The sequence below is a fragment of the Zonotrichia leucophrys genome, chromosome 14, assembly GCF_028769735.1.
Source record: "Zonotrichia leucophrys gambelii isolate GWCS_2022_RI chromosome 14, RI_Zleu_2.0, whole genome shotgun sequence".
Lineage (NCBI taxonomy): Eukaryota > Metazoa > Chordata > Aves > Passeriformes > Passerellidae > Zonotrichia > Zonotrichia leucophrys.
In genome coordinates this window covers 8,921,978-8,949,823 of record NC_088184.1, presented here as the reverse complement: position 1 = coordinate 8,949,823, position 27,846 = coordinate 8,921,978, and the positions used below count along the sequence as shown (strand labels likewise).

At 44.3% G+C, this 27,846-nt stretch overlaps 3 protein-coding genes across 3 annotated transcripts; 2 read left to right on the top strand and 1 right to left on the bottom strand.

Annotated features, from left to right (window-relative positions):
• Positions 1 to 3,043: 3,043 nt before the first annotated feature.
• REXO5 (RNA exonuclease 5) lies at positions 3,044 to 17,448 on the bottom strand. The gene is made up of 19 exons (XM_064726176.1): positions 17,277 to 17,448; positions 15,526 to 15,647; positions 14,535 to 14,661; positions 13,601 to 13,685; positions 13,020 to 13,169; positions 12,791 to 12,879; positions 11,864 to 11,979; positions 10,968 to 11,106; positions 10,297 to 10,391; positions 8,946 to 9,048; positions 8,359 to 8,495; positions 7,962 to 8,070; positions 7,536 to 7,646; positions 7,274 to 7,411; positions 6,703 to 6,795; positions 6,007 to 6,226; positions 5,297 to 5,490; positions 4,672 to 4,781; positions 3,044 to 3,261 (listed from the first exon to the last, which is right to left on the bottom strand). The coding sequence occupies exons 1-19, from the start codon at positions 17,382 to 17,384 to the stop codon at positions 3,195 to 3,197; spliced, it is 2,313 nt and encodes a 770-aa protein (XP_064582246.1). The 5' UTR covers positions 17,385 to 17,448; the 3' UTR covers positions 3,044 to 3,194.
• Positions 17,449 to 17,568: 120 nt separating this feature from the next.
• Positions 17,569 to 23,119, top strand: ERI2 (ERI1 exoribonuclease family member 2). Its single transcript, XM_064725996.1, has 8 exons — positions 17,569 to 17,598; positions 17,687 to 17,826; positions 18,566 to 18,693; positions 18,834 to 18,990; positions 19,535 to 19,635; positions 20,503 to 20,584; positions 21,083 to 21,171; positions 21,382 to 23,119. The coding sequence occupies exons 1-8, from the start codon at positions 17,576 to 17,578 to the stop codon at positions 22,714 to 22,716; spliced, it is 2,055 nt and encodes a 684-aa protein (XP_064582066.1). The 5' UTR covers positions 17,569 to 17,575; the 3' UTR covers positions 22,717 to 23,119.
• A 1,055-nt stretch (positions 23,120 to 24,174) lies between these two features.
• THUMPD1 (THUMP domain containing 1) lies at positions 24,175 to 27,686 on the top strand. The gene is made up of 4 exons (XM_064725818.1): positions 24,175 to 24,398; positions 24,656 to 24,836; positions 25,165 to 25,413; positions 25,979 to 27,686. Exons 1-4 carry the CDS (start codon positions 24,183 to 24,185, stop codon positions 26,305 to 26,307), a joined length of 975 nt encoding a protein of 324 aa, XP_064581888.1. The 5' UTR covers positions 24,175 to 24,182; the 3' UTR covers positions 26,308 to 27,686.
• The last annotated feature ends 160 nt before the right edge of the window (positions 27,687 to 27,846 follow it).

The window sequence follows — 27,846 nt, the reverse complement described above, 5'->3', positions numbered from 1 at the left end:
ATTTGATGCAGTTACAGCTGCTGACTCTTGCTCTTCTCTGGGCCTGTGAGAGTGGAGATTGTGTGACCAGAGCTGGCAAACCTGCACAGAGGATCAGTGGAGCTGCAGGCTGGCTGCTGCTCCCAAGAGTGTTACAGTTAAAGGACTTCACAGATCAGTGCTCCCTATTTGGAAGTTGTGACTTCTTTAGTCATGCTAAACAAAGCTATTTGAAAATACACTTGTGTAAGTTTGAAATAGTCTTTTAAAAGGAGATGGGCTGGCAGGAGGGTTGGAGGGCCTCGTGCTGTAAGTTGTTGAGTAACTCAAGTTCCAGGAGCCATGGATGGCACTGGCAGGGCTCTGTCCTGAGCCAGCACTGCTGGGGTTTGCACTGCCTGGTCTTGAGGGCATGAAGCAACCACAAGGCCTTGACGGGCTCTGTGGAGAAGGGTCAGCCTGGGAGCACTGCTTGGTGCAGCCTTGTTCTTTCTTGTGCATCTTGAGGCCCCAGTTGAGCCTCAAGTCCCTCTCTGTGGAAGGAATGTGTGTTGGTAGTGTTTGCTCCCAGCGAGGTAACTCCGTGTGACTGGGGAAGTACCAGGGGCTTTGTGTGCTGTGTGAGCACAGCTCCTGCTGGGCCTCTGGGCTGCTCAGCAATCCAGCCAGGGTGGGCAGGGTCACATCTGCTGCTCTTTGTGCCCGGGGGAGTTTTGCCTTTTCAGACTTAGCCACGAGATCACCCTGTACGAGCCAGTTTTCTCTCTCTGGGAAATGATGAATGTGTTGCATGTCACAGCAGCCCCGTGGTTCCTCTTTGGGACAGCAGTATCAGAAGTGCTGTGTAAATGTAATGCTTGAAAACAGCTGGAGTAAATTCTGTTTCATGTAGGATCTTTATTTCAAGGGGATGCAGCCAAATTTGAAACCTGATCTAGAGGAAAATTGGGAGAATTCCAGGGCAATGCATCTGCTGAATCCCAGTGTACTGAATTGGTTTGTAGTTTTACAGTTACCTTTCTTACATCAAATTTTCTCACCGTCGGTGTCTGGAACAGAATGGAAACAGCATCTTATGGAATGTGCAATCTAAGGCACAATGCAAATAGGGTGTGATAAGAAGGTTGTCTTTACTTGATAGCAATCCTGAGTGCAATGTTTTTGTTGTGTCCCTTTTGGAAGAGCATTAAGTACAGTCTGAGGTTTTTCTTTTCTTACAAGCAAAGCATTGGTTTGTCCATTACTGACTTCTTGTGAAATTTGTGCCAGATGTATATTAAATATTTTGGTGCTTTTTCTAATCCAAGCTGCCATTCATTTACCTGTGAGATTATTGTACTTCTGTATATTTAAATGACCAACCCCTTAAAGAAAAAAAAAGAACAAAAAAAATCCTTTAGTCACAATGTATCCTGACTACTGTAGCCTGTAAATGTTCCAAAGCTTCTGGGTTTCCTGTATTCCAGAAAGGTCAGAGGGGAGGGGAACAGCTACAGAAATCTCACCCACCGGGAGGGAACTCGCACGCTGTTCTGTGCGTTACTGAACAAACCAGTAACATTTGTGGTGTTTACATAAAGACACATTGGTGTTCACTTTTTTGTGCTCAAGCTTTGTACAAAATGTCTTATTTAAAGCTGAAGTCCTTTTTACATTTTTCAATTAAAAAGGGACAAATTACTTATTTTTTCATGCCTGTGAGTAGGACTCTTGCTGGTTTTATTTGTCATGTCCGTTTCTCCAGCAGGATCCTGGATGCTCATAAGTCCTGGCAGAGAGGTGACCACAAAATTTTTAAGTGTGTGGAAGGAAAACTGGCTGGTTTTTATTCAACTTTGCAGTGCAAGTGTCTGCAGCAAGGAGGTGCTGGATGTGAACAGCTTGAACAGGAGTGAATCCATAGAGGGATGAGTGCTGGGGTCAGTTTGCCTGAGCTGCCCCCCTGCCCAGTCTCTGCTGGCACTGGCTCCCCTTCACACTCTGTAGCAGCACTGATGTTATTGTTTATGCCAGCTTGCAATAGCTGCAGCCAAAGGAATGCCAGGCTCACCTGAAGTGGCCAAAGTACCTTGGTGTGAGAAAAAATTGGCTGCATTCATTGTGCTGAATAATAGATATAATTTTCAGGTGGGTTTAAATTTAGTTATTAATGACACTGACATGAGCATCTCCTGCCTGCTCACTGCTGCTCCTGGGCTTTCTCCTGCTTTCCTGTATTTGTGCCTCCTCCTCCATTCAGCAACTCCCAACTTCCAAATCCCAAGATAAGAAGAGAGCCCAGCCCAGCCTAGTGAATTTGGGGTTGGGAACTAGGAGGGTGTAAATATTCCATCAGCTTATTTGATAATTTCTGGAATGGTAACTATTTCAGCTTTATCTTGGCCTATTCCAATTCACATGAAAAAATCCCTCATCTCATGGTGAAACCTTTTAACAAACATTTCCTTTTAATTTTTCAGGGTTTGTTTCCCTGAGTGCCTAAAACTCTCCTACGCATCTTTGTGCTTGGAAATTCTGTATGTTAACAAGAGATGCTCAAGCAGCCTCTATTTCAAGTGGCAGTGGCTGCATAGGAGAGGCTGCAAATCCCCTCATCCTGCTTCCAGCTCCCTGTGGAGAGCAATGCTGTGCAAAGTGCACACAGCCATGTGCTTTCCTTAAACACCCCTTGCCCCTCCCACAGCCACAAGGAAATTCTTGTGAGGGTGGGGGTGGTCAGGGCGGGAGGAGAAAGTGGAGACTGTCCAGGAAGGATGAATCACTGGTTCCTCCTCTCCATGGACTGAGTACAGCACTTTCCCAGAAAGGAGGCAGCGACTCCAGGAGCTGGCACTGCACAGTTCCAGCAATGCAGGCAGCTCCTGGGCTGGCTGTTAACTGCTGAGCAGCAGCTGCAGCCTCTGCCCTGCCCTGCCTGCTCACGGCCTGGATGCTCCAGGGGAGATCCCCAGCTGGCACCTTGGCAGCAGCAGGGAGTGACACCCACAGGCCAGTCCTGCCCAGCACCTGCCTGGCCCGACCTTCCCACAGCAGGAAGGGTTAATGGAAAAGGGTTTGTGCTTTAAGACTCTTTGAATGGCTTTTATTTTTAGACATTTTAGAAGATACAGAGTGAAAGCCTATTGTTCTTATGGTAAGAGATCTTTACAAAGACATCAATATTTAAAGTAATTAAAAATATCTTAACAAAAGACTTTGCTTAAAAACTTGGCAGTTTAACAAGCACTCCTCCCTTCATCTTTTATTCCCATCAGACCAAGGCCGGGTTGTGATCCCTGTGTGCTGCAACACAAACAAGAGCTGTGTTAGTTCTGCTCAGTGCAGCCTTCATGCACACAGCTCTGCTGGGCTGGCAGTGAGGGCTGCAACCCCCCAGGTCAGCGCATTGAAAAATTAATTCTTTTTCCACCCCACAATCATTTGTCATCCTTTTTAATCAAGCCTCCTCTGAACTGTTGGTCCTCAGGGAAACAGTAATATAGGAACCTCACACTTGGCAAGAAATCTCTTCCCAGCCTGAGCTGGAGCTCCCATCCAACCCACTCAGCAGCCTGAGAGTGAGAGCCAAGCCCTGTGGGCTCCCACAGCCTCCCTGTGCAGGCAGATTCCTGAATCCACCTGTTCTGCTGGTGGGATTCCTACCCCTTGGTGATGGAAGATTGTGCTAAGCAAGAATAGTTGGAAATGGCCCTTGAAAAGTAAATTGGACGTGCTGAGCCCAGTGACTCTGCAAAGGACACCTGGTGTGAACTGAACTCGCAGCCATCCCTGCCTCAAACCTTCCTGTGGGGTGACAGGTGAGTGTGCAGGGTACCTGAGGTGATACAGGGTTGTAGAGAGGCAAATGATTGCTCAGAAATGCACAACCAGATGCAGTTTTAGCCCAAAGAAGGCAGCAGAAAGGTAATGTGACCTTTATTAGGCTGACCAGTGACAGTGAGAGCACAGAAGGCTGCTGAAGTGAGCATGTCCTCAGCAACCAGGGCTTTGCTTAGGAAAGATTGAACCTTTCTGGTTGATAATTAAACAGTGAGACACTGGCAGCTCAGGCCCAGGGGCTGAAATGCAGGAAGCCCACTCCAGGGAAGGATCCCTGATACCTGCAGTGCTGCAGCCCAACTCAAATTCACAACTTGCTCCTTCCTACAAAAGCTGAAGGACTCTGAACAAATTTGGGTTTTCTCATTTTTGTCCATCACATGAGGACAAGGGCATGAAGCACCTCTTTGATCAGCTGTGGCTGCAGCACAGTGTGGGGAACCACAACACAACAACTGGCAGGTGAGGCCTTGGCTGCAGTAATTTGGTGGTTTTAGAAACCAAACACCCCAAAAACTCCTGTCTGCTGTGGAAACTCTGCTTGATTCTCTCATGGCCACACAGAACTTATCTCACTGTCAATGGGGAGGAACCATCCTCTGGGGGAGGTGGGGGAGCTGATAAGATCTGTACAATTAATCAGCTCTGGACCCTCAGATCCATCAACTGTGACTCAGGCCTGCTTTGTGGGCAGAACTTAGGGCTGAGGTTTTATTGGCCAAACATGAAAGTCAGATTAAGCACAACAGCTTCTTCAGCCTTTCTCTTGGGCTTTCTCTTCCTTGTGCAGGGCTTTAATTTTTAATAGATTAAGATAAAAATATTCAGCTCTGTATTTTCCTTGTTTTTTTTGCAAAATAGGTAGCAAATTACCTGTTCACTCCAGGAAAGAGAACAACACACAGGCTGTTATTCTGCAGGCTCCTATAAAGCTTTTTGATATTCTGGTCTAACTTCTTCACCTTTTTCCTTAGATTCTGCTCCTGCATAAGCAAACAGAAGCATTGAAGTCCCCCATTCATCAGCAGTTTTCCTTCAGAGTGTGTGGGGCTGGCACAGGGGAGGGCAGCAGTGATGCTGCTCCTGCCTGGCACTTGGCAGTGCAGCTGCAGGAGAAGCACAGGCCCTGCTCAAATGGGAGCTGCCCCTCCAGAGCTCTCAGCCAGAGCTCTGGTTTCCTGTGCAGCCCACAGGCACCCACCCCTCCCTGTGCCCTGTGAGCTCTCCAGTGCCAGGTTTCAGTTCCTGGGCAGCAGCACCCCCTGCCCTGTGCAGCTAGGCTGGTTTCACTGTTATGCAGTGCCCTGCCAACATCACGTTATCTCTCTCAAGCTGCTCTGTGGGAACTGATCCTTGGCAGCTCCTTTGCTCCAGCACAAGGACACCCTTCTGTCATGAGGAGCTCTGCACCTCAGTCAGCTCAAAGTTACCTCTGCAGGTTCCCAGGGCAGTCCCTCCTCACTAACTGCAACAAACACCAGCAGAGCCTCACACTCACAGAGTCAGACAGCTGCTCCATTTGCTCATAGAAGATGTGTTTTCCTTGCTTCTCATTGCTGTGATTCATTTGCCAAATCCATTTCCAGAGGTGACCTGGAGCAAGGGCTTTCCTACTTCTTAACTCACTACCCTTCATGGTCCATCCATTTATGGCTTCAAGGGCACTCAGAGCACTCTGGGTTTTCTGGAATTCTGAAATGCAAAGAGAAGGGAACATGCTTTGGTTGCTGCCCTCGTTGGCAGCTGCAAGGCAGGGCTAAAGGTGTGGAGCACGAGGGAGATGAGAAACAAATCACTGCAGCAGGCAGATCCTCATCTTGCTACAGATACACATCAGACTAGAAATGCCAGCTGGCTGCAGCAGCACCCACTGAGCTGTTCTCACCTTGCAGAGGAGATTCCTGGGCTGTGTGAAGCTGCACAGCAGCCACCCCTCACATGGGAGTACTGGAGCCCCATTAGTTACCCTGGAATTTTCTAAGTAAATGTTTGGGGTTTTTTTAAACAGGTGGTTTTTCCTCTTAAATATTTAGCTGTAAAGTGCTCCTCCAAACAATATGTGCTTCCACTGGAGCATTTTAAATATTTTAAATACCATCCCTTGAGCCTAGCTGGGTTTCAGTAGCTCTTGCTGTGTCTGTGCAAAGTCCCAAGGGCTGCTGAATATTATTTGAAGGAAATATGCAGGCTGTGTGTGAAGCTACTTACTGAGAAAGCAGCAGCTCCTGTGCTTTCCACTCTGAAGATCCTTTGGCAGGAACAATGCTTCCAGGTGCTTCAACTGGCTGAATTCTTCTTGCAACTCTGTCTCTGTTAGTGACTTCTTTAGACCAGCCACATAAATCACACCTTGATTTTCTACATCCAGTTCTAATTCCTTAATCAGAACATTGCAGTCCAGCATTGCTGCAGTGACTGGTCTCTGGACCTGGGGTGGATGCAGCAGGAATAAAAAGCATGTCAGCCCACACTGCTCTGTGTTCTGAGCTTCTATTTTGAAGTATTTTTCTCCCATTGCCAAAAGCAGACAGGTTCTTTTTCATCACTTGAAATAAATATGACTAATGAAGGCCAACTTAATTAGTCATGATAAAGGGAGATCCTATTTGTAATGCAGAAAAACTATAAAAGTAAAATGCCATGCTCTGTTATAGCCCTGTTACTTGGATCTGCCTTTTCAAGCTGCAGCTGGAGGTCAGAACTCTTTCTCACTCCCTTCTGCTGACAGGCAGAAAGGAAAAACAAGAGGGATCCAGGCACTTCCTTTCTGCCAGGGGCCCTGAATTGAGCAGGGACAGGGGGACTGTAACAGCACAAGCACTTGCCCAGACACACTGCTGTGATGTTTCAGATGCACTGGAGGCTGTGCCTGGGCTGAGCACAACTTTTGCTGTTTGCCTTTACCTTAATGAAGGATCCTGCTACCTCAGCTCCATTCAGGCACTCCACAGCAAGCTGGGCAGCTTCCAGCACTTCATATTGGATACAGACATAGGGCTGGAAATAGCAGAGTAAGATAATTCAGGTTTAGCAGTGAGCCACATTAGCCCTCCCTTTTAAAAAGTCAGGTCTCAATAAACTAGAATGATATAAAAAAGTTTGAGGGTAAAATATGTAACACTCCACATACTCTAGCTGTTTAGAACCCCTTTCAGTTAACTCTTCAATTAATACCACTCTTTTTTTCTCTCCTTTGGCTCTTAAAGGCCTTAACATATCAGTTCTCTTTATATGGACAAAAATCACCTCAGCTTCCCCAGCACTGCAAGTCCTCTGAGCAGCACATGAGGTGCACTGCTCTTGTCATTGTGTGGTGCAGCTTTTTAGCTGCCCTGAATGTTTGTAGTTGATGACTAAACTACCACAAAATACCCTCCACACAGAACAACTGGTATTTCTCTGGTTCTAATCTGTATCTTTCCAAGAGTTTACTCAGACCTTCCAGGCCTGTCTGCAGCCTTTGAGTGCTCCTCACCTGGAATGTTTCAGTTACCACTGTAAGGGACTGGATTGGTCCACACCTCCCAAATTCTTTCTTCACAGACTTGATGCAGAAGTTTTCTTCAAAAGGACCTGCGTAAATTGTCAGCATGTCAGTCAGCTTGCTGCTCACCTGTTGGAACACAGATTAGAGAAGGCACTCACAAAGCAAAGGAACTAACTACTCAGTGCCTCCTGATAAATCACATCTCTCTACAAGCTCAGCACAAAGACTATTCTCAAACAAAAAATAATACCTTTTCATGAAGTCCAGCGTGAAGGTGAGATGCAAGGTACCCTGGACCCAAAGTGAACTGAATGATACTGAATTTGGACAGGGGAACATCTTCCAAGGCTTTCTGAAGGATCTGGAGGGACAAGAGCAAACAAGGCTCAAAGAGGATCAAAACCAAGGCTATTGAATTTAACTCCCAACTTTAATTTTCATTATTGTCTAAGAAAGTCCTCAGGCAGAAATTCTTCCTTGGTGAGTCATGAGAGGATGCAGAGGATCAAAGCTCATTTCCGAACTGCTCAAATGGATTTAGCTAACCTGGAATTAACACTATTGCTACCAGCACTGCCAGTCAGCTTTTAAAATAGGACTCATCTGCCCACTCCCAGAACAAGAACAACTTTGAACTATTTTGATGCTTAGACCAACCCACTCTAAGTCCATTCACCTGTTTGTTTGAAGTGCTCAGGTTACTCTGACACAGGCCAGAAGAGTCTGATCCCTGTCTGCCCAAAAGGAGGGGTGTTTGGCCAGTCACCTGCAGGCAATCTAAAAAACTAGCAGAGAGAAGTACACTGTGAATCACAATACTTTCCAATATTTGGAATAAAAACTTTCAAGAAATGCTTGTCAGAGAATTACAATGCAGTTAAAGAAATCTGAAAGAATATAGAAAATATTCTGTGAAATTTGAGATGAAACTGCCAAAAGTTTTTCAGCACTGTGCTGCAATTATTTGTGTCTGTCTGAAGATCCTGATTGCTTCTGAAAAATGCTAGGCACTTGTTTGATTTTACTGAGGATTCAACTGAAGGAAAAGGATACATATTTGAGAATCTGATTACCATGGTTTGGATAATGGTGGAGGCTCATTCAGCTGTTCCTGGAGCCCACATCCCTGTGGCTGCTGCACAGCTTTGTTCTTTGAGACCTCAGCCAGTTTTTCAGCTGTCAGAAGCATCTCCAAGTTTAGTTCTGCTACCTTGAGGAAGGAAGAAGATTATTAGCTGGCTTTCATCTCATCAGCTAATTGTAGCTGACAAAAAGCCTGTGCTTTCCCTGTGAGTCATGCAGGCACACTCCAGCAGTGAAGAAACATGGACATTAATTTCTTGCCTTATTATTTTCTGTTGTCATTTTGGAGCATGCAGCACTCACAGCATCAACAGTCATCTCCAGAAAAGTTCTCTCAGAAATCAACAGCACAAGGGACTCATAAAACCAGCTGAATCACTACCACAACACACAAGGTCTCTCTTCTTTGATCTAGAAAAATTACAGGCATTCCTGCAGCCTGGAAATGTCTCAGTCCTTCCATTTTCTCTTTTAAATCAACAGGAGGATGGGCAGGAGTGGAGGTTTTCTTTCTTCAAAAGCACAACAACATTATGTTCTGTAGTTTAGGACAGAAATCTTAATTAGATATAATTACCTTTGTTGGTCCTTGCTCAATGAAGAATTGAGCTAACTCCAATGCAGCTCTGGCATCTTCTGTAGGATCATGCCCAAGCTTCTGTTCACACTGAATCTCCTTCCTAGGGCATCAAAATTAGGTGTACAGGCAGGTTATCTGTTTTTCCACACTGACCAACATCCTGTCTTTTCTAAACTGGGTCCTTTTCAGGCAAAAGAGCTTTCCCCTCTCCAAAAAGGATTTCAGTTCTGTGCAGCAGCATTCTTGTGAAATATTCCCAAAAGTTACTGCAAGAAATGTTTTTGTAATGTTGAGCAAAATGGTTTATGGAATTTACAGAATCCCTAGGTTGGAAGAGATCTTCAAGATCAAGTCCAACCCAGCCCTAGCACCTCTACTAAACCACACATCCAACCTTTTTTTAAACACATCCAGAGATGGTGACTCCACCACCTCCCAGGCAGCCATTCCAGTACTTTTTCACTCTTTCTGTAAAAATTTTTCCTAATATCCAACCTGTATTTTCCTTGGCACAGCTTAAGACTTGTCGTGGTTCTGTCAGTGCTGCCTGGAGAAAGAGCCCAGCCCCAGCTGAGCACAGACACCTTTCAGGAGCTGTGCAGAGTGATAAGGTCACCCCTGAGTCTCCTTTTCTCCAGGCTGAGCACCCCCAGCCCCCTCAGTGGCTCCTCACAGGGTTTGTGTTCCCTGTCCCAATGTCCTTCCCAGCCTGAGGGCCCAGAGCTGGACACAGCACCCCAGGTGTGCCCTCACCAGTGCCAAGCACAGGGGAAATCTCACAGAAGCAGAGCTGATACTTGCTACTCTGATGCATGACTATTTTTAAATTTTACTTCTTTCTTGACCAATGGCCCAGGTCACAATTTGCACACAGAGAGGAAGGCAGCCTCCAGTTCAGTGAAGTTTGGCACTGCAGAGTTTTACCATTCACTGTGAGCATGGGAGAATTATCTCAATAAGACACTGTCCAGTGGTAGCTGATACACTGAGAAATATGACTGAAGTCAGTAAATCAGACTTTCATGTGTTAATATTTCTTTGTTGCCAACTGAAGCAGCTCTCATCTGCGTGAGCAGGAGTGCCTCTGCTGTTCTACAATTCAGTACAGCTCTCCAGCCCTGCAGGAAGGTGAGTTTTGCTGGGACTCAGATCTGGTTGGGTCACAGCATTCCTGCTTGCTCAAAGACAAGCCCATTTATTATGCTGCCAGTAAATTCCTTTTTACCATGTCTTACTGGCACAACCCGCTCCTTTCTTTTGAATCTTAGTAACAAAATAATAATTCTGATACTATTAGCAGCAAATCAAGACCCTATGACCCACCATGACAGGACAGTAATAATCTTACCCTAAAACAGCTTTGGCTAGAAATTTTAGCTTAAATCTTCGACCTTCACTTCTGGCAAAAAGCAGTGAAGTATCAATAACGCTGGGGTGGATCATCTGGAGGAGAAAAATCATCACCACTTTAGTTAAAGAACAGCACACATACAGAACAGGACAGTAACTCCACAATTTTCTGTGCCTCTGCCTTTTAATTTCAGTTGCCAGTTTCTCCCTGACAGATACCTCATTCACAAGAGAGCAAAAGGAATAATGAAACAAATCCAACTCTCCTTTCTACTTCCCACTCTAGTGAGAAGATCTAGATTGGGTTAGAAAGATTAACTATGATCCAAGCATTTTAGATTGGTTAAATCACCCACAGAAAGGACTTCAGTTCTCCCCATGACAGAGCTATCAGAAGCATTTGGCTGAAGCAGAGGGGTAAAGCTGCACTTGCAACAATATCTGGGTCTGGACAGACTTCTCTCTTTTGGGTTCTGAACAGCCCCTTGCAAATTTTATAGCTGTAAGGAGAGTTCTTGACTTTTAATACTTACAAACATAGGACTAGTCATAATAAAAAGCTATTCATAATTAACAAGTGTTCACTAATAAAAAGAGCAATTAGAAGAGTTTTCAGGTGTTAAATGAGTAACACAGGGTTAGGAAAAACAGTTTTAAAAACATACTCACTTCCAAAGCCTGAAGATCAGAATTTAAAGAATGGCCCACCAATACTGCATCATGGGGAAGCATTTTTTTTAGCCTGGTTTGGATGTCTGACAGTCTTGTCTTCACTGGAAGAAGCATTTTCCTTGTGATTCCTGAGAATCTTCAAAACAAAAGTTGGGTGAGTTAAAAGCAATACATTAGCAGCAGTGTATGCTGGAAAACATTACAAGCAGGTCCTGTGACATGAATATGAAATATGAACTCAATGTAGCTAATCACAGAATGCTATTTACTGTTTTCTGTTCCAACATCAGAGGATATTCTGCAACTAAACTGCTAAGAGTGCTACCAAATCTGTTTCAAAAGTTTATTTCTCCCAGGTATTCTTGAATAATGCAGTTGGCATCAGACACCACAGGTAAGGAAATATTGCAAGTCCATGGTGGAAGGAGATGATTCCAAGTAACCTGAGGGGACTGGGCCATCACCTCCTGGATAAAGCCAGGTGAAGTTTTGAAGAAGACAAGCCTTGAGTTTTGCCTGCTTTTGTTACAATCCTCAGCCCCACCCTAAAGGTGTGTACACGCTCTATGCATTTTTTACATGAGCAAATTTAGCTACGGACTCCATCTTATTTTATAACCATGAGTGAAGAGTAACTTGTACTGTGCATCATAAATTTGTAACAGAACTTTCCATGGACTCTGCAGAGTGGCAGTGGCTCTGCCTGGGAGCCCCACATTGTACACATCATGTTGGTCACTTTAGTCACACAGCAAGAACTGCATTCCTAACACTGAGGGAAATGCAGCAGGATCTGTGCAAACCCAGGGGTTCTGGAAGGCCCTGTGTACCAGCTGAATGTGAAGGGGCTGCAGCTCTGACAGACAGAGACAAGGGAGGTGTGTGGCAGTGACCTGGTGCGGTAGTTGAACACTCTGCTCTCAGGCTTGACCAGCTCGTTCAGGAGGCAGCGGCCCCGCGCATCCACCAGCGACACGCGCGTCACTTCGTTCCCCTTCTCAGTCAGGCACTGGCAGGAAGAAGCAGAGGCAGTTGTTGGATCAGCACCATGCTGCCACTCCAAAACCTTCACTCACATCTGCTTTGGCTGCAGCAGCATCACTGTGAAGGAGTTCCTTGACTTGGAGATCCGCCCCTCACAGCTGGTGGGTTTAAACTCTACTGTGCTTCATCCTAATTGTTAAATGTGCTCTGTAAGCACAGCAAACACACAGGCAAGCACAGCACAGAAAAACACTGCCAAAAAGTGCTGATTTCACAGAACCAGCCTGTGCTCTCTGCACTGCACAAATGCCACTGACAGCACCGGCCCCAGAGACACTGAACAGTTTAAAGGCAGAGCCCAGGTTGCATCAATAGTTACTCAATGCTGACGCCAAACAGGCATCTCTGCAAGGCTATAAAGGAGAACTCTTCACCAAGCAGCTGCCAGAGGAACTGTGATGCTAAAGGAAAGATGTGTGACAGGGAAGTATCTTTTCTTTCCCAAACCTCAGAGAGAGCTGAGGAGGAATTCCACAGCAGTCTCATGGGTTATTCCAGCATTGCCAACAGGCCTGGCAGATCCAGCTGCTGCTCTGGGAGCCAACAGAACTGAGCTCTCTGCTCAGGATATTATTTTTGTCTCACAGCCAGAACCACTGCTGGGGCCTCTCCATGGCTGCATCAGCACTGGTACCATCAAGGAAGGGACTGGCAGCAGATATTAAGATATCAGAAGTGGTTTAACAAATACACAGAGTGCTTGGCTTACTTGGGAAGAGCTGGTAAGAGCTGGGTGCCTGACACTGTTGTGTAAGGCCACACACACTGATTTTTACCATTTCACAATCCAGACCAAAGAGGGGGCTGCTGTCTGTCCTCTGCTGATCACACTCTGTGGAGATGTAGTCCTTGCATCCAGGGGAACCTGGAGGGAAAACACACTTGGGAATAAGAAGATGATCTTTCTTCTACAACTCATATGACAAAACATAGCACTAAACTGTCAAAACTAAAAACAACCCCCAACACAACAAAACAATAAACAGCCCTCACCCAAAAACTGACCTTCTATGGGATAGTCATTTTTTTTCTGCTCTTCTAAAGTCAGAGTATAGCTGGTAAGGCCTTGTTTTTTTTCTCCATATCTCTGAATGATGGGATCACATTGCAAGTCTGAGCTTTTAGTAGTGCACTCACTGCTGGTGGAAGTCAAGCCTGTAAAATACACAAGCATCTGTCAAGCTCAGTTTCTGTATCAGATCAACACTTAGAGGCTGCACCATTCCAGATCACTACCTGGAACAACAGACTGGAGAGAGAGGGTCAGAGAAAAAGACAGAGTCTTAGCTCAAACCTAATGTATATCTTTGATCAGATACATCTTGGAATGGGTAGTAAAGCAGCAGGGATTGGGATTAAATATGTTAAAAACTTTCTCATTTTGCATCCAATTTGACAATCAGCCCAGCATGAGTTACTGAACTAGACAGGGTAAGAAGTCTCATGGTTTAAGCCATTGTATGCCTTCCTTTCTAAACAAATTTACCATGGCAGCACACTGGGATTGCAGAGGATGCAAAGCCATAAATCTCTGTTCAAAGTGAGTCACTGTCTTGAAAGAGACAATGCAAACCCAAACAAAATACCTTGTGGAGTGTTTTGAGGTTTCAGGTTTGTTCCTTCTCCATACAGGCTGACCAGGAAGTTAGCAGAAGGTGCTAATGTGAATCTCTGAAAAAAGAAAATGTGAAAACGTGTTAGTGGCTTTGAAAGACAGGCAGAGATAAGAAGAAAATTAGGGGTTCATTGATCCCCAAGCCAGCCAAATTCAGAGGATGAAAAAAAAGAAACAGTGGAAATACATTTGGTGTTTTAGCAAGCAGACAAACCCAACACAAATCAAACCTGTTCCAATGAGGGAGGACCCAGGATTCTTTGTACTACAGGACAGATCTGCCTTGCCTGATATGATCACGAAGGCAAATCTCAAGACCTTCTTTGATAGAAGCTAAAGCTAGTTCCAGTCTTTCCAGTTAAGTTGTGATTTACATTTGCTGCAGTTCAGGAAGAACTCTCTAGAAGCTTAAATTCAAGTCCTTCTTTCTATCTTAGTTCAAAAATGTTGCTTGTAAGTCAGAAAATTAATTATTTTAATAATCTTTCTGGGAAATGGGAGAAACTTGACATAAAGTGCAAATAATAAAAGTGATATTTTTCAACCAGTGAGACTAGCATAATGCTATAGTCTCCTCACTCACAGTAAATTCCAAATTACTGAAATAATTCCAAGATATTTATCACAATTTATCATAATTGGCATCCTGTAGGTGCAGGATATGTAACAGTCAGAGGACTGAAACATCAATAAACATTTCATCTGGTAAAGCTTCAAAGATGTAAGTGTTGAAATCCTGTTCCTAATATCAAAGCCCTGTCCTCTGCTCTGAGCTGACAACTGCTGCAAACAGATCCTCTCCCTTGCTGCCAAGGATGGCCAGATCCTTGGAAAAGGCAGTAATTCCACTGCAGCCATTGTCCCTGGGATGTGCTTTCAGGACAAGGATGCAGTCTGGGACTTACATGGCGGAACACTTTCCTGAGGTGTTTGAACTGTAAATAGAATCTGTAGAAATGGAGTTGGCTCATTTCGTGCAGAACAACAACCACAACCCCAGCCAGGTGGCTTTGGTGATAAATACGGCACCAGCTGCAGTTAAAAAAGAGCAATAATTAAAAAAATATATATAAAAATCAAAGCAAAACAATTATCAAGCACTCTTAAAAAAAAAAAAGTTGGAACCAGCCCAGCTTTTAAGTCAGTAAATGGCAAAGTGCCAAATGACTTCAATAAGAAGAGGCTTTATAGCTTATCTCCAACAGCCACATATTCCTGGAAGCAACAGAGTACAGGAGACAGAGAAAGAAGAGTTATTGCAATTTCTGCTGCATTTCAACACATGTATACTTCATTCATATGCATCAGAATGTGACTATACCAGCAACTTCTACTGTAGTCATACAGTCTGATGAATTAATGAATCAAAATAAGTTTCACAAAATAATTCTCTATTTACTATTAAAATCTAAAGAGGAATATTTTCTGCTTTGAGTTTCATTTGATTTCATTTTTGCCATTCAAGGTTATAAGCCCTCCTCAGCCTTTCCCTTCCAGTCCTGAGAATTGGTCCAGAGAAAAGGAGAAGTGACTAAAATGTTTTGTGTTTTCTAAAATGCTCTAGAACACTCTGTTTCAATTATATCTAATGTGAAATGCATTAATATTTGTGTTAATATTTTAATAGAGTATTTTGCTTCTCAGTGTGTGGAGCTTCTTCAGTTCCACATCAGTCATTCAGTTTTTCAAAACTGCATGAAACAAAACTGTGGAATGGTAGGATTTCTGCCAGAAGAGGAATTCTGCTTCCTGGCCAAGTCTAACAATTTTATCTGCACAATCCAGGCTGCCATTATGGCAACTCCACAGTTAGTGCTCCCAACCCAGCATGGCCAATATTCCTGCAGGAATGTTCTCACACCAGGGCAGAAGAGGAGAGCGGGCTGGCTGCAGTACCTGGGCTGTGCTGCGTTGTGGCATTTCCCCAGAGCTGCGTATTTCAGCAGCTCATACAGCTGCTCCTGGCTGATTTCTGAGTCCTCACCCAGCAGAGCTGCTGACAAATGACAGGACTTCACCTGTGGAAAGGGAAATGCTGGTAAGAGAGGTTTCAGGTAATCACACCAGTCCATGAAGGAAGAAAGAAGAAAAAAGAAACTACTTGGATACAACCAGTATCCTGGGCAACAGTTTCCTTTCAGATCCCACTTTAATATTACATTTACTCAACATTTTAGTAACCCAGGTACTCTAACTTCGAAGATTTATTTAACAAAGATTAACATAAGCAGATGTATGCAGTAAGGAGACAACTGATACTCAAACACAACATTCTGGTCTCTCAACCCTTTCCCCCACTTGCTGCTGCAGAGCTTTAAACATCTGTACAAGTGTTACATACAGGACTCGCTCTATGGGAGGCTTTCTCTGTCTACAGTGTGGGATCTGCTCTGCCACAAGGGTTTGCTGACCCCTGCAGGGAAAAATGCCTCAGTAAAATCCAAGGAATATGCAGAAAGAAAGCACTGAGCTGATGAGGTGGGGACTGTGTCACACATTCCTGCACAGCAGTTCTTTAAGCCTAAATACACAAATTCTTCTAAAGGCTGATTAGCAAGTAAATGTGGCATTTTGGTGACCTCCACCGACCAGATGGCCTCTTCCAAAAAACTCCTGTAAAAATTTTAAAGAAATTCTTATTATAGATGATGAAAAGACATCAAGGCATACAGGGGGAAAACCACACAACACTAGAGAATGTAAAACCTCACAAGCACGAACACCCACTGGAAGTTCTTTTCCCCCACACACTAACAAGCCATGTGCTCAGTAATTTGGGCAGAGCCTGCCCATATGGGACTGAGCTGGTGTGCTCTTCAGGACATTTGTCACTGGATAAGGAAGTTAAAGAGAGGTGACAACGTTCGTGGTTCCAGTGGTTAAGAATCATCTAGCAATAACAGCACACGCTGGTGTAATTGCTAGTGTCTCATCTCCCAAGCTGAGACAAGCAGTGACACCGTTGTTTTCAATACAGCCTAATTAAAGCTTTGCAAAAAACCCCACACAGAGAGCAGAGGTTTTGATTCACCAAGGAGAGGGTACTGCCAGCCACAGGAATTTGTCTCTAAGCGGGTACAAACAGGGCTGATCTCACGGGCTGGAGACGCCAGCTCCTGTCCCACGGGCAGTGACTCAGTGTGCCCTGGGTGAGGTGTCCCCGTGGGGCTGCTCTGCATCCTCCAGCAGTGCATGTGCCGAGCACGCACAATGCTCCTTTCGAGATCTGCTTTGTTTACGAGATTATATTGGAGTATGTATCTATTTTTTAAACAAAATTCCTTAAATGTAATGCTGAGCACTCCAAATGAGTTACTTCCCACATCTCTTGGAGCGGAATCCAAGCCATTACCAGGCTCCCCAGGGCAGCGGTCACGGCCCCAAACGTGCCCAGGTTCGAGAAGCGTTCGGACAATGCTCTGAGGCACGTGCTGGGATTGGACTGGCCACAGCTCCAGGGCCCGGAGCCGGACCCGATGAGCCCTGCGAACAACTCAGGGCATTCTGTGTTGTTATCAGCAGGCACTGGCTGTATACGACCCTCCCGGTACGCTGCCGCTGTACACGGCTTTGGGGACTCCCAGCGCCCCCGAGGAGCGGCCGTAAGGGACACAGGGCCCGCACAGCGCCGGGCGCTCGGCTCTCACCTCAGGGCCCCTGCCCGGGCCGCTGCCATCTGCCTTCCGCCTCTTCCGCGGCCCCTCCGCGCCTTCACTGAGCCGCTTGCGGCCGTTGAGGCACAGCCCCTTCGCCATGGCCCGCACGGGAGCGGCGGGAGCAGGCGGCCCCTCACGGCCGGATACGGCCACACGCTCCGGGGGGCTCTGGGATAGCGCTGGGCGGCGCCGGGGCCGCGGCCGGAGCAGCCGAGCGCCGAGAGCGCGATGGGGGCGGGCCCGCGGGAGCTTTGAAACGGCGGCAGCGCGCTGAGGCGGCGGAGCCCGCCATGGCCACCAAGCGCCTGGCCAGGTGCGGGGCTGGGGCGCGGTGGCGGTGTCCGGGCTCGGAGGGGCCGCGGCGGTGTCGGGCGGCCCCTGAGCTCGGTCGGTGTCCGCAGGCGGCTGGGGCTGGCGCGGAGCAGCGGGCGGACGCGGAGCGGGTCGCGGGCGGGCGCGGGGCAGCGCTTTGCCTTCCTGATCGTCCTGGACTTCGAGGCCACTTGCTGGGGAGACCGCGACCGGCGCGGGCCCGAGATCAGTGAGTGCGCCCAGCTGGCTCTGAACCTGCGGCGTCTTTATGTGTCCTCCTTGTATTGGGTTCTTCTTAACGCCTGGCGTTTCAGCCCCAGTGTAACGGGATAATAGATAGATATATTATATAAATAACAAATAACATAATAGATATATTATATAAATAATATAAATGTATATGTATTGTATATATACACAAATATATATATATATATATATATATATATATATATAAAAATCACTGAATATTCTGAACTGAAAGAGACCAACAGGGATTCTCAACTCCAGCTCTTAAGCGAGTGATCTATACAGGGATCAAACTCACAACCTTGGCTTTATCGGCATCATACATATATATATATATATATACACAAATATATATATTAAAATCTCTATAAATTTCATAATATAAAACTTTATATATAAAAATTCTCAATAATAAAATTTTAGATATATAAAAACTTTATATATGTGAAAATTTTTATATATAAACATTTTTATATATAAAATTATAGAATTTTTAAAAATTATATATATAAATTAATTAATATTTATATAACCTACTCCATTATATAATATATATATATACATGAATATGTGTAATGGAATAGCATCATGGAATATGTTGAATTTGCAGAGACCCATATGAAAATGATCTCATTCCTGTGAACAGCTTTAACCTGTCTGGCTTTGTGTTTTGGTTCTGTTTTGTTTGTTTTGTTTCTTCTTCTCCGTGTTTGTTGCAGTTGAATTTCCAGCAGTCCTGTTAAACACCTCAACAGGAGCCATTGAATCTGAATTCCACATGTATGTGCAGCCCCAGGAGCATCCTATTCTCTCTGAATTCTGTAAAGAACTAACTGGCATAACACAGGTATAATTATGACTTAACATTGTTTTATAATTGTATAATTGCTGTTTACTGTTTTATTTAAAGAGGCTATAAAGAAATAAACCTCAAATGAATTTCAGTGAGTTCTAACACATACATGCTTCTTGTTCTGTTCCTTGAAGAATCAAGTTGACCAAGGGGTGCCTCTCAACATTTGCTTATCACAGTTTATGAAATGGATTCAAAAGATACAAAAGGAGAAGAAAATTATGTTCAGTACAGATAGTCAGAGTAATTCTACTTCAGAAGCAAAAGCTTGTGCCTTTGTTACATGGACAGGTAAATAACATTTTCATTTGCTTTTTCTGCACAGTAGTAACATTAGGTGGCACTAGTGAGATTGTGTTTTCACTTGAACTCTATGTTGAACACTTCTATACAGCCAAAATCCTATTATTAGGTATTAAAAATATGGAATTTCGGGACAAGACTGAAAATATGAAATCCATTAAATCCTAACATGTTTGCTGCATCTTTGACTCCAGGGTCTGACACTGCTACATTTTTCTGCTTTAGTGAACTGTATGATAATTTTTAGTGTATCTAAATTAATTAGAGATCTTTAGATCTTTGAGATCTCTGTCTGAAGTTAATTACTAACAGGGGTTTGCTTCTTCTGGTGTCCCATTGCAGCAACCCCAGTGTCTCCCTTGGACAACCCTGTCACAGCCTGTGCCTCCAGCAGCACAGGGTGCTGACAGTGTGTTGGTGTTGTGTCCCTTTATGTAGGTTTTTAGGCCACCTAAAGGGACACACAGGCCACACTATGTGGGTTTTAGGCCAGTTCTGCAGTGGTGGGTTGACTGTGGTTCTCCCTGCACAGACTGGGACCTGGGTGTGTGTTTGCACTACGAGTGCAGGAGGAAGCAGCTGCGCAAACCCGACATTCTGAATTCCTGGATTGATCTCAAAGCGACCTACAGGGTGAGAGGATGGACAGACAAACACTTCTACCCACACTCACCTCAAAGGCTGACTGCACCTGGGCTTACAAGGCAATGCTCTGTGTCCCAGTGACCAGAGTAACCTGGTTTTATTTTGTGATGTTACTGCTCAATAACCAACTGCCCTAGAACTGTGTGAATTTGAATAGAAATCTTAATGCTAGGAAAAGATTGTTGTTTGATAAAAGAATGATAATTATGAGAATTTATGAGCTGCTCTTCCTTTCCTGACACGTTTTGCTGTCCTTGCTTCCTATCTTTTTTTGTTTTGTGTGCTCTCATTGCTGCCTTCTATTGCTGTGTAGGAAGTTGTCATTATAGTCTGTTTAGAGGTGCCTTACAGGTAGGCAGCAGAATTAGGTCTCTAAAGACAAATAGTGTGAATATTCCCCCTTTGCAGTGATCAAATCAGATACTCATATTAGGAGCAAGAAGTAATACTCACTTTTTTCACTTACAAAAAAATCCATACCTATGCCAAATATATTCATGCCCATGCCTTTGATTGCATCTTAAGGTATTATTTATACTTGTATTCTTCAATGCTGGTCTGTTAAGACTTTCATCAGTGTAAGTAAGCCATAGAGTGCAGACAAATGATTCCAGAACTCAGACAGAATGGATTTACTTAAGACTGAGAGAAGGGATTCATATTTCTTTCCATTCTGATTTCTAACAGGGTAAGTAACTTATGGTCTTATCCTCACTGTAAAATGCAGATACCCAACTTGCTTAATTTGCATTGTGAGATTTATTATTTGTAAGGGGATATTTCTGAAATGGCTTTGCTTCACTAGGGAAAGGTTTTTAAATGCTTTGTGTTAAGCACCTGCATTTCTCTCCTTAGGCCTTCTATAACAGAAAGCCTAAGGGGCTCAATGGAGCTTTGCAGGACTTGGGGATAGCGTTTGAAGGACGGGAACATTCTGGTAAGCGTAATGATCCTCATTTTAATATATATATAAATGTAGGTATCTTATAAAGCTAAATTGTACTATTTAGCTCTAGTTAACCTAAAGCAGCTAGTCATTACTCTGAGTAGTTACTACTGTTTCAGGTTATGCCATGTTCTGTCCAACAGACCATCAAAACAAGAAAGGCAAAGTGCTCTGAGATCAGTTTGTTATTTCTAACCTCATACTTCATTTCTGAAATCTCTTCTACTGTTATTGAATGTATGTTCACAAGATCAATTTATTAATTTAAAATTGTGAATAGATACTCAGCTCTATGGATAATCCTTCAGATGTTTCAGCACAGAGAATTATTTGGAATTTTCTACTTCCATTCCCTTTTTTGAACTAGATGACTAAGTGTCACAGTTCTGTAACTCCTGTAAGGCTTACCTAGATTACATTTTTCCAGTAATAAGAACTATTCCCAGTAGCAGTTAAACAGAAGCCATTAATGTAACCATACTTTTGAAGGGTTGGATGATTCCCGGAACACTGCTCGTCTTGCTTGGAGGCTGATTTGTGATGGATGTGTGCTGAAAGTTACTAAATCTTTGGATAAGGTTAGTCACTACTTTGTATCTTCCTGTCTACTTGCTTTGTAGCCTGGAATACAGATAAAAGGTGAGCTATTCAAATAATAAACCCAGCATCCTGACAGTGATTTGGAAAGAACATCCTTAGGCTGATATGCTTATTAATTTTGTGCATTTATTCCCAAAATGTCTGGGTATTCACTTTCCAAAATCTGCTTTTGTTTACGGACTCCCTAGGCACATCAGAAGAGTAATTTAATTTCCAGAATACTGACTGTAAATGTCACTGACAAGACTCCACTGGGAAGTAAGAGCAGACCTGAAACATCTAGAGATGGAACTTGTGAAACGAAACCTCTGGCTGAGAACAAACACAAGGGTATTGCTGGAAACAAGATAAATTCTAATCTGCAGGCTGGGGAGCAGCAGATCACTAGCACTGATCCCTCTGCAGATGTCTGTGTTGTACCCAGCAGCAGCTCAAGGACTGAATTCCACGCTCGATGCCAAAGCCCTTCAGCAGCATCTCCTGACAGGTTTCCTGTTCCCCTGGGTCAGGCACAGCCCTGTCCCAGCCCTGCACCAGCAGGCATCCAGCAGGGACTGAGCACTGGGCAGCCTCTGAGAGCAGCCAGGCCCAGCCTCCCAGCACAGGGGTCAGGGCTGGTGCTGGTCTCCACCACCATCCCCTCAGTCACTGTCCCCACTGGGGACATCAGCACCAGCTCTGAGTGCCTGGCTCTGCTGACAGACTGGGAAGATGTTGCTTTGATACCAGAATCTCAATATGAACAAAATTCAGACTCTGTTCAGCTCGAGGATGACTCGAGTACAGATAGTCTAACAGTGTCTGAAGAAGAAACTATTTCAAAACAACTGGCTGTGACAAGTTCAGATAATCAGAGTTTGGAGGAAAGTGTGGCACCCATGGAACCTCTGAGGTCTGTTGTTTACAAAAGTCCTGATACTACAATCTATAATATAGGGACAGTTCAAAGGCAGACTTCAAAATTTTCAGCTTTCAAGTTACCATCTGCAAAGGGAAATGCTGTTCCAGTACAATCAGCATTAACTGGAAATTACTCTACTCCTTTAGAGGCTCCTAAAAGAAAGCCAACTAGTCCAAAAACATGCCCACCAGCAAAAAAGCAGTCTTTTCATATATATCAAGAGAAAACTTCCTCTTTTGATCACTCCTTACCTTTGAGAAGTTCAAATTTGCCCAGAGTATTTCCTGCAGTGCTGAACTCCACAGTCAATCTGAATGAGCCTGTGAGAAATGGAAAATCAACTCCCCCTCTGTGTAACTGCGGCCGAAGAGCCAAAAAACTCTCTGTGTCAAATGCTGGCCCAAATCATGGCAGAGCATTTTATTGCTGTCCTGTTGGCAAGCAAGGAGGAAATAAGAAAAGTTGTGGATACTTCAAGTGGGAATGTGCGCTTCTGAAAGAGAAATCTAGTGGTCTCACCTTTAATGCAGATGCTTTGACCTCTCTTGGAACTGTTCCTAGTAATTCAGAGAATTCTTCCAACAAAAAATATTGGTGTCTTAGACCCTCTATGAGAACTTGAAAATGGATACAATTTTTTGTCTGAATCCTAAACTCTCTAAGTTTCATGCTTAATGGAATCAGGACAGTCAAGGGATGTCAGGTATACATTCTCAGAATGGGATGACAATTGGTTAACAGAGATAGAAAGGAAAGTTGCTCAAACACACAAAAATATCAGCAGATCATAAACTCCTTAATAAAGTGTGAAAGAACAGATAAAACTATAAGTGCTAAAATTAGATTATGAGCAGCTGTTGCTACAATTCTTGAATTTGTTTTATCATATATTTTAAATACTTTACTAGTCCAGTCCTTAAAGATTTCAATGACACAGATTTTATTTGCCCTTTTTCATTCTAAATATACTTGTAATGCCTACAACTTTTAAATTTTGAAACTTTTGAAAGATTTTAAAATCTCTTTACAAGATGTTGCACATCAAAAGTGATTCTTGAAACAATAGTATTCTTTTAAACTCTTACAGAGTTTTTTATCCTTTAAGTAATAATAAAGATAAGATACTGATATTTCATTAAATGCTTTATTTAACACATTACTGTTGAGCTCTTGCCTCTCTGGGTTTCCCATTTCATTTCTATCAGTGTCTGCTTTAGCTCATAGTGCAACCCCTGGGACAGACAAATTATGGGAATCAGGTAAGGATGTATTCAACGTATAAACTAAGAAGGATGTAGTGTAATGTCTCACTTTATTTTACTGTGTAAATCTGCAATGTCTTTTTTTTGTAAAAAATCCTGCAAAAAAATAGCAAGTACTTTAATTTTTTTCCCCACTTCTACCACAGTTTGCTTCCAATGGTGGTTTTCTTACATTGGATTTGGAGCAACTGCCTTGGTCAGTTTTTTCCACAGATCAGAACCTCTAACAATTCTTACCGCCTTAATTGTGCAAGAAGCTTGAAAGTTACAGCAGGGAGAAGCGGCTCTTACGGACAGGGATGCACACAGACACCTTCCTTTAGGAACTACGGGAGGGTCACAGCTGTTCGGTTAGCACATGTTCGCTATTTCTCCAAGCCTCCATTTACCTGTTCAAAGAGTCTGGTTTAGCTGGTCCCTCTGCGCTGTGACACCTTCGGGACTCGGACAGGGTGGAAGTGGCCGAAGCATCTCCGTGGAGCGCACGGAGGCGGCGTTACAGAGCTGGATCGAGGGCTGCTCCTCTCCTCTCAGCTCCGGAATTATTAACACAGGTTTTAACTCTGGAACCGGAGCTCGGGGGAAGCGAAGGCATCAAGGGCTACGAGCTTGGCCGCGGCTGAGCGCGCCAGCAGACTGCTCGCTACCCTGGGTCGGTGACCCGCGCTCCGGAGGCTCGCTCCCGGCGGTTCGGCTCCCGGCGGTTCGCTCCCGGGGTTGGCTGGGGCCCGGGGCCGCCGCTCCTGGCGCGGCGCTGTGCCGGGCGGGCGGGCGCGGGGCGGGCGCGGCGCTGACGCCATCGCGGCGGTGCCGGCGGAGCTGCCCGATGGCCGCGGCCGAGCCGGCGGCGCGGAAGCGGCGGCCCAAGGGGCACTTCGCGGCCGGGGCCGGCCGGGCCAAGCGGCCCCGCGGCGCCGGGCGGCAGCTGGAGGCCGGCATGCGCGGCATCCTCATCACCTGCAACATGAACGAGCGCAAGTGCGTGGGGGAGGCCTACAGCCTGCTGGGCGAGTACGGGGACCTGCTCTACGGGCCCGAGCAGGTGCGTGTGCTCGGGGCGGGCTGGCGGGACGGGCAGCGGCACCCCGAGGCCTCGGCTCCCGCCGCGTGTGTGGAAGGAGCCACGTGTGTGTGGAAGGAGCCATGTGTGTGCGCCATGCCCCCGAATGCCCCAGGTTCTGGGCGAGCCCCTCGCAGCCCCGCTGCCGGCCCGGGCCGTGCCTGTGTGGCGGGCCCATTGCGGGCTGTGAGCCGGGCATTGCTGCTCGGTGCTCACCAACAAACGGTGCCTGTGTGAAGTTTTCAGATCACGAGGAGAGGCTGTCTGGAAGCGACAGGGAGGAGGATGAGGATGATGTCGAGGCTGCTCTGAAGAAGGAGGTTGGCCAGATCCGTGCCTCGACGGAGCAGAAGCTGCGGCGGTTCCAGTCGGTGGAGAGCGGTGCCAACAACGTGGTCTTCATCAGAACCCAGGGCATAGGTGGGGCTTCTGCTGATGCTGAGTAATGCTCTCAAAGTGTTTGTAAAAGGCCACAGAGTGTGGCTTCCAAGTAACATGTGTATATCAAACAAATACCCTTCCCTTTGGCCATACCACTGAATTTTGTTGTTAGTGAAGAAGCTAAAGGTAGAGGAAACTGCTTTGACAAAACAATCTTTGATTTAGTTTTGGTATAGTAAAACAATTCTTATATAAAGGATTTGAGGCTGACAGCAGTGCAGCCAAGTTCCCATCTTATTGTTTAGAAGGGGAAGAGGAGGGATAATGCTTTTTATTTTTTGCTCATACCCAACTATTTTCCTTGTAGAACCTGAGAACCTGGTGCACCATATACTGAAGGATATGCACACCACTAAAAAGAAGAAAACAAGAGTCATTCTGCGCATGCTGCCCATTTCTGGGACTTGCAAAGCCTTTATGGAAGATATGAAAAAATACACAGAAACGTTTTTTGAGCCGTGGTTTAAAGCCCCTAACAAGGGTACTTTTCAGATTGTTTACAAAGCTCGTAATAACAGCCATATGAGTAGGGAAGAAGTAATTAAGGAACTGGCAGGTATGTATGGTTTTCACACAAAACAGAACAAGATTGCATGCACAACATGGGTCAGACTATTAAAAGAGGTCATATTGGACATGCACATTTTTTGTTGAATTCTAAAAGCTTCTCTAACACTTAAAAAAGCTTGACATGAGTATTCCTTGTTGGTGTTGGTAACTTAAGAGACTATAAGCAGAAGAGAGAACAATGTTAAATATAATTTGCAGTATCAGTTATATGTGCTTTGAAGTGACTGCTATTAGGCTTTCTCTCTAGATGCTTTATTAAAATAATAATGTTACAATTTCTGTTCAATATTTCACTCATATAAAAGCTGTACCTTACTCAAGCATTTTGTGAAATGGATAAAAATTAAGAGAGGAGGCAAGATCCTCCTCAGTTATAGCCAATTATTTTTGTAATTGCTTAAAATGGCTGAACAGAGCGGGACTCTCAGAAGTACCCCCAGTAGGACGGAAGTAGCTGAAAAATTCTCTCACTGCAATTTCTGAGAAACAAGACATGCTTATGCTCTTAAAGAGTTTTCCCAGCATCTTTTAAATTGCATCTTCTTTTACAGGAATTGTGGGCAGCCTCAATCCAGAAAACAAGGTTGATCTTAATAATCCACAATACACAATTGTGGTGGAAATCATAAAAACCGTCTGTTGCCTAAGTGTGGTGAGGGACTATGTTCTGTTCAGGAAATACAATCTGCAGGAGGTGGTGAAGAGCAACAAAGAAGATGCACAACAAAACCCTTCAAGTGTGACAGAAGAACAGAATTCAGAGGTAGCAAAAGCAGAAACTGAGGAGCAGGAGAAGAGCTCTAAAGAAGTAAAAGAAGAGAACAAGAATCAAAGTGAAATAGAATCTGAGCCCAAGGGGAACGATGCTCTGATAGTGTAGAAAATGTGATATAAGGGAAAGGAAAATGTAATCCAAACATATAAAAAAAGTTGCCCTGGAGTTCTGAAAGGGTGTTGCAATGAGGAGAGGGGTTTTGTTTTGAAGTCCTGGTTTTAAAATCCACAAGTGTAAGAATTTTAATGCTCGTTGCAGGTGGAACTGACATTTCAGCAGAGGTAAGGGTGCTCAAGAATGCTTCACCTTTCTGGTGAAGCTTGCTGTCCTCCTGCAGCTCTGTTCTACGTTCCCTGTACCTGGCACACAAAGCAGGGGTCTGTGCATGTAAATGTAGATGTGGCCACCCTGACATGTATGGACTCTCCTTTGTTACATCTGTGGGCTACAGAAGCCAAAAGGCAGCACAGAGGCAGCTCTGAGCAATTATTGTCACAGAGAGATCTGGAAAAGAGTTGGTTGCAGAGGATTTTGGGAAGGAAATGAGCTGACAGCTGCAGAACTTGGTAATATTTTTCTGTGTGAACAACAGAATGAGGTAAATCTGATAATTTGATGGGGGGATTTATACATATATTTATATATATACACAGATATGCTGTCTTGACTTGAATGGAAAGAACTGTTACATATATAAATACTTGAATATTATGAGATGATTTAGAGTAAAAGATGGGACTGTTTTAGAACAATAGTACAGTGCAGGCATTGCAGATGGTTTTATCAAAAACTACATGTGTGTTTACATTAGCTGTGTATGCAGCACTTACTGGTTTATAGTAAATGCTGTAATCACTGAATGGAATCCTTTTGAGTAATTTCCTGCAGATAGCCTTTTGCTGCTCTTTCCAAAGACTCAATCCTTGAGGGATTTTATAAAATGTTTCTTGTTTAAATTTTTTTTCTTAAGTCTCAAAGTTTGAATTTAAAAACTGATTGGAAGCTTCTTATGAAAGAAGCTCTCCATTATACCATACTAGATAAGGGGAATTAAATTTTAATTTTTGGTACAGTTTTAACTTTTTGGTATTAATTTTGTTTCAGATTGAAGGTAATGCTAGTGAGTCTTTCTGTTGTCCTATTGTTGCAGTGGACTGTCCCTGTGACCCCTTAAAACCCCCAAAACCAGTGCAGCTATAACTTGCTTTCCAACAGGGTTTTGAGTATGCCTCCTGTAGAACTTTCTAGCTTTAGTATTTCATTTCTAGCATAAAAGCCCGTGTGTTGCTAATGGGAAAAGACTTACCTTGAAGAACACAATTTATTACTTCTCTTGGTTTAATGAAAAGGACGTGTTCAAGTCTTTCATAATTTATATTTTCTTCTTCTGTCAAAATTGTTTCAGAAGTTGGAAAATGAAGAGGACTTTTATTTCCCTAATCCTGTCTCCATTGCAGCCCATTTATTAAAACTCTGCTTTCTTATCTCCTGTGGTGTTTGCTTTAAATTTTTGAAGATTTTTGTGTGTGGATTAAAACCATCAATGTCTGAGTCACACAAAGGAAAGAATCATCTGAGACCAGACACAAAGGCCAGCTGTGAGTGTTTATTGGTGGCTGATGTTGGTAATCATGACAGCCTATT

What these genes read in the sequence shown, in the direction of transcription:
- REXO5 (XM_064726176.1), bottom strand. Translation starts at nt 17,384, where the DNA reads ATGGCGAAGGGGCTGTGCCTCAACGGCCGCAAGCGGCTCAGTGAAGGC. An exon ending in GTGTTCAACTACCGCACCAG is followed by an intron (nt 11,107 to 11,863) that starts GTCACTGCCACA and finishes TTTGTTTTGAAG; the next exon opens with ATTCTCAGGAATCACAAGGA. An exon ending in CTGATCTTCAGGCTTTGGAA is followed by an intron (nt 10,392 to 10,967) that starts GTGAGTATGTTT and finishes TTTCTCCTCCAG; the next exon opens with ATGATCCACCCCAGCGTTAT.
- THUMPD1 (XM_064725818.1), top strand. Translation starts at nt 24,183, where the DNA reads ATGGCCGCGGCCGAGCCGGCGGCGCGGAAGCGGCGGCCCAAGGGGCAC. An exon ending in TGCTCTACGGGCCCGAGCAG is followed by an intron (nt 24,399 to 24,655) that starts GTGCGTGTGCTC and finishes GCCTGTGTGAAG; the next exon opens with TTTTCAGATCACGAGGAGAG. An exon ending in CATCAGAACCCAGGGCATAG is followed by an intron (nt 24,837 to 25,164) that starts GTGGGGCTTCTG and finishes TTTTCCTTGTAG; the next exon opens with AACCTGAGAACCTGGTGCAC.
- ERI2 (XM_064725996.1), top strand. Translation starts at nt 17,576, where the DNA reads ATGGCCACCAAGCGCCTGGCCAG. An exon ending in CCGGCGCGGGCCCGAGATCA is followed by an intron (nt 17,827 to 18,565) that starts GTGAGTGCGCCC and finishes TGTTTGTTGCAG; the next exon opens with TTGAATTTCCAGCAGTCCTG. An exon ending in AACTAACTGGCATAACACAG is followed by an intron (nt 18,694 to 18,833) that starts GTATAATTATGA and finishes TGTTCCTTGAAG; the next exon opens with AATCAAGTTGACCAAGGGGT.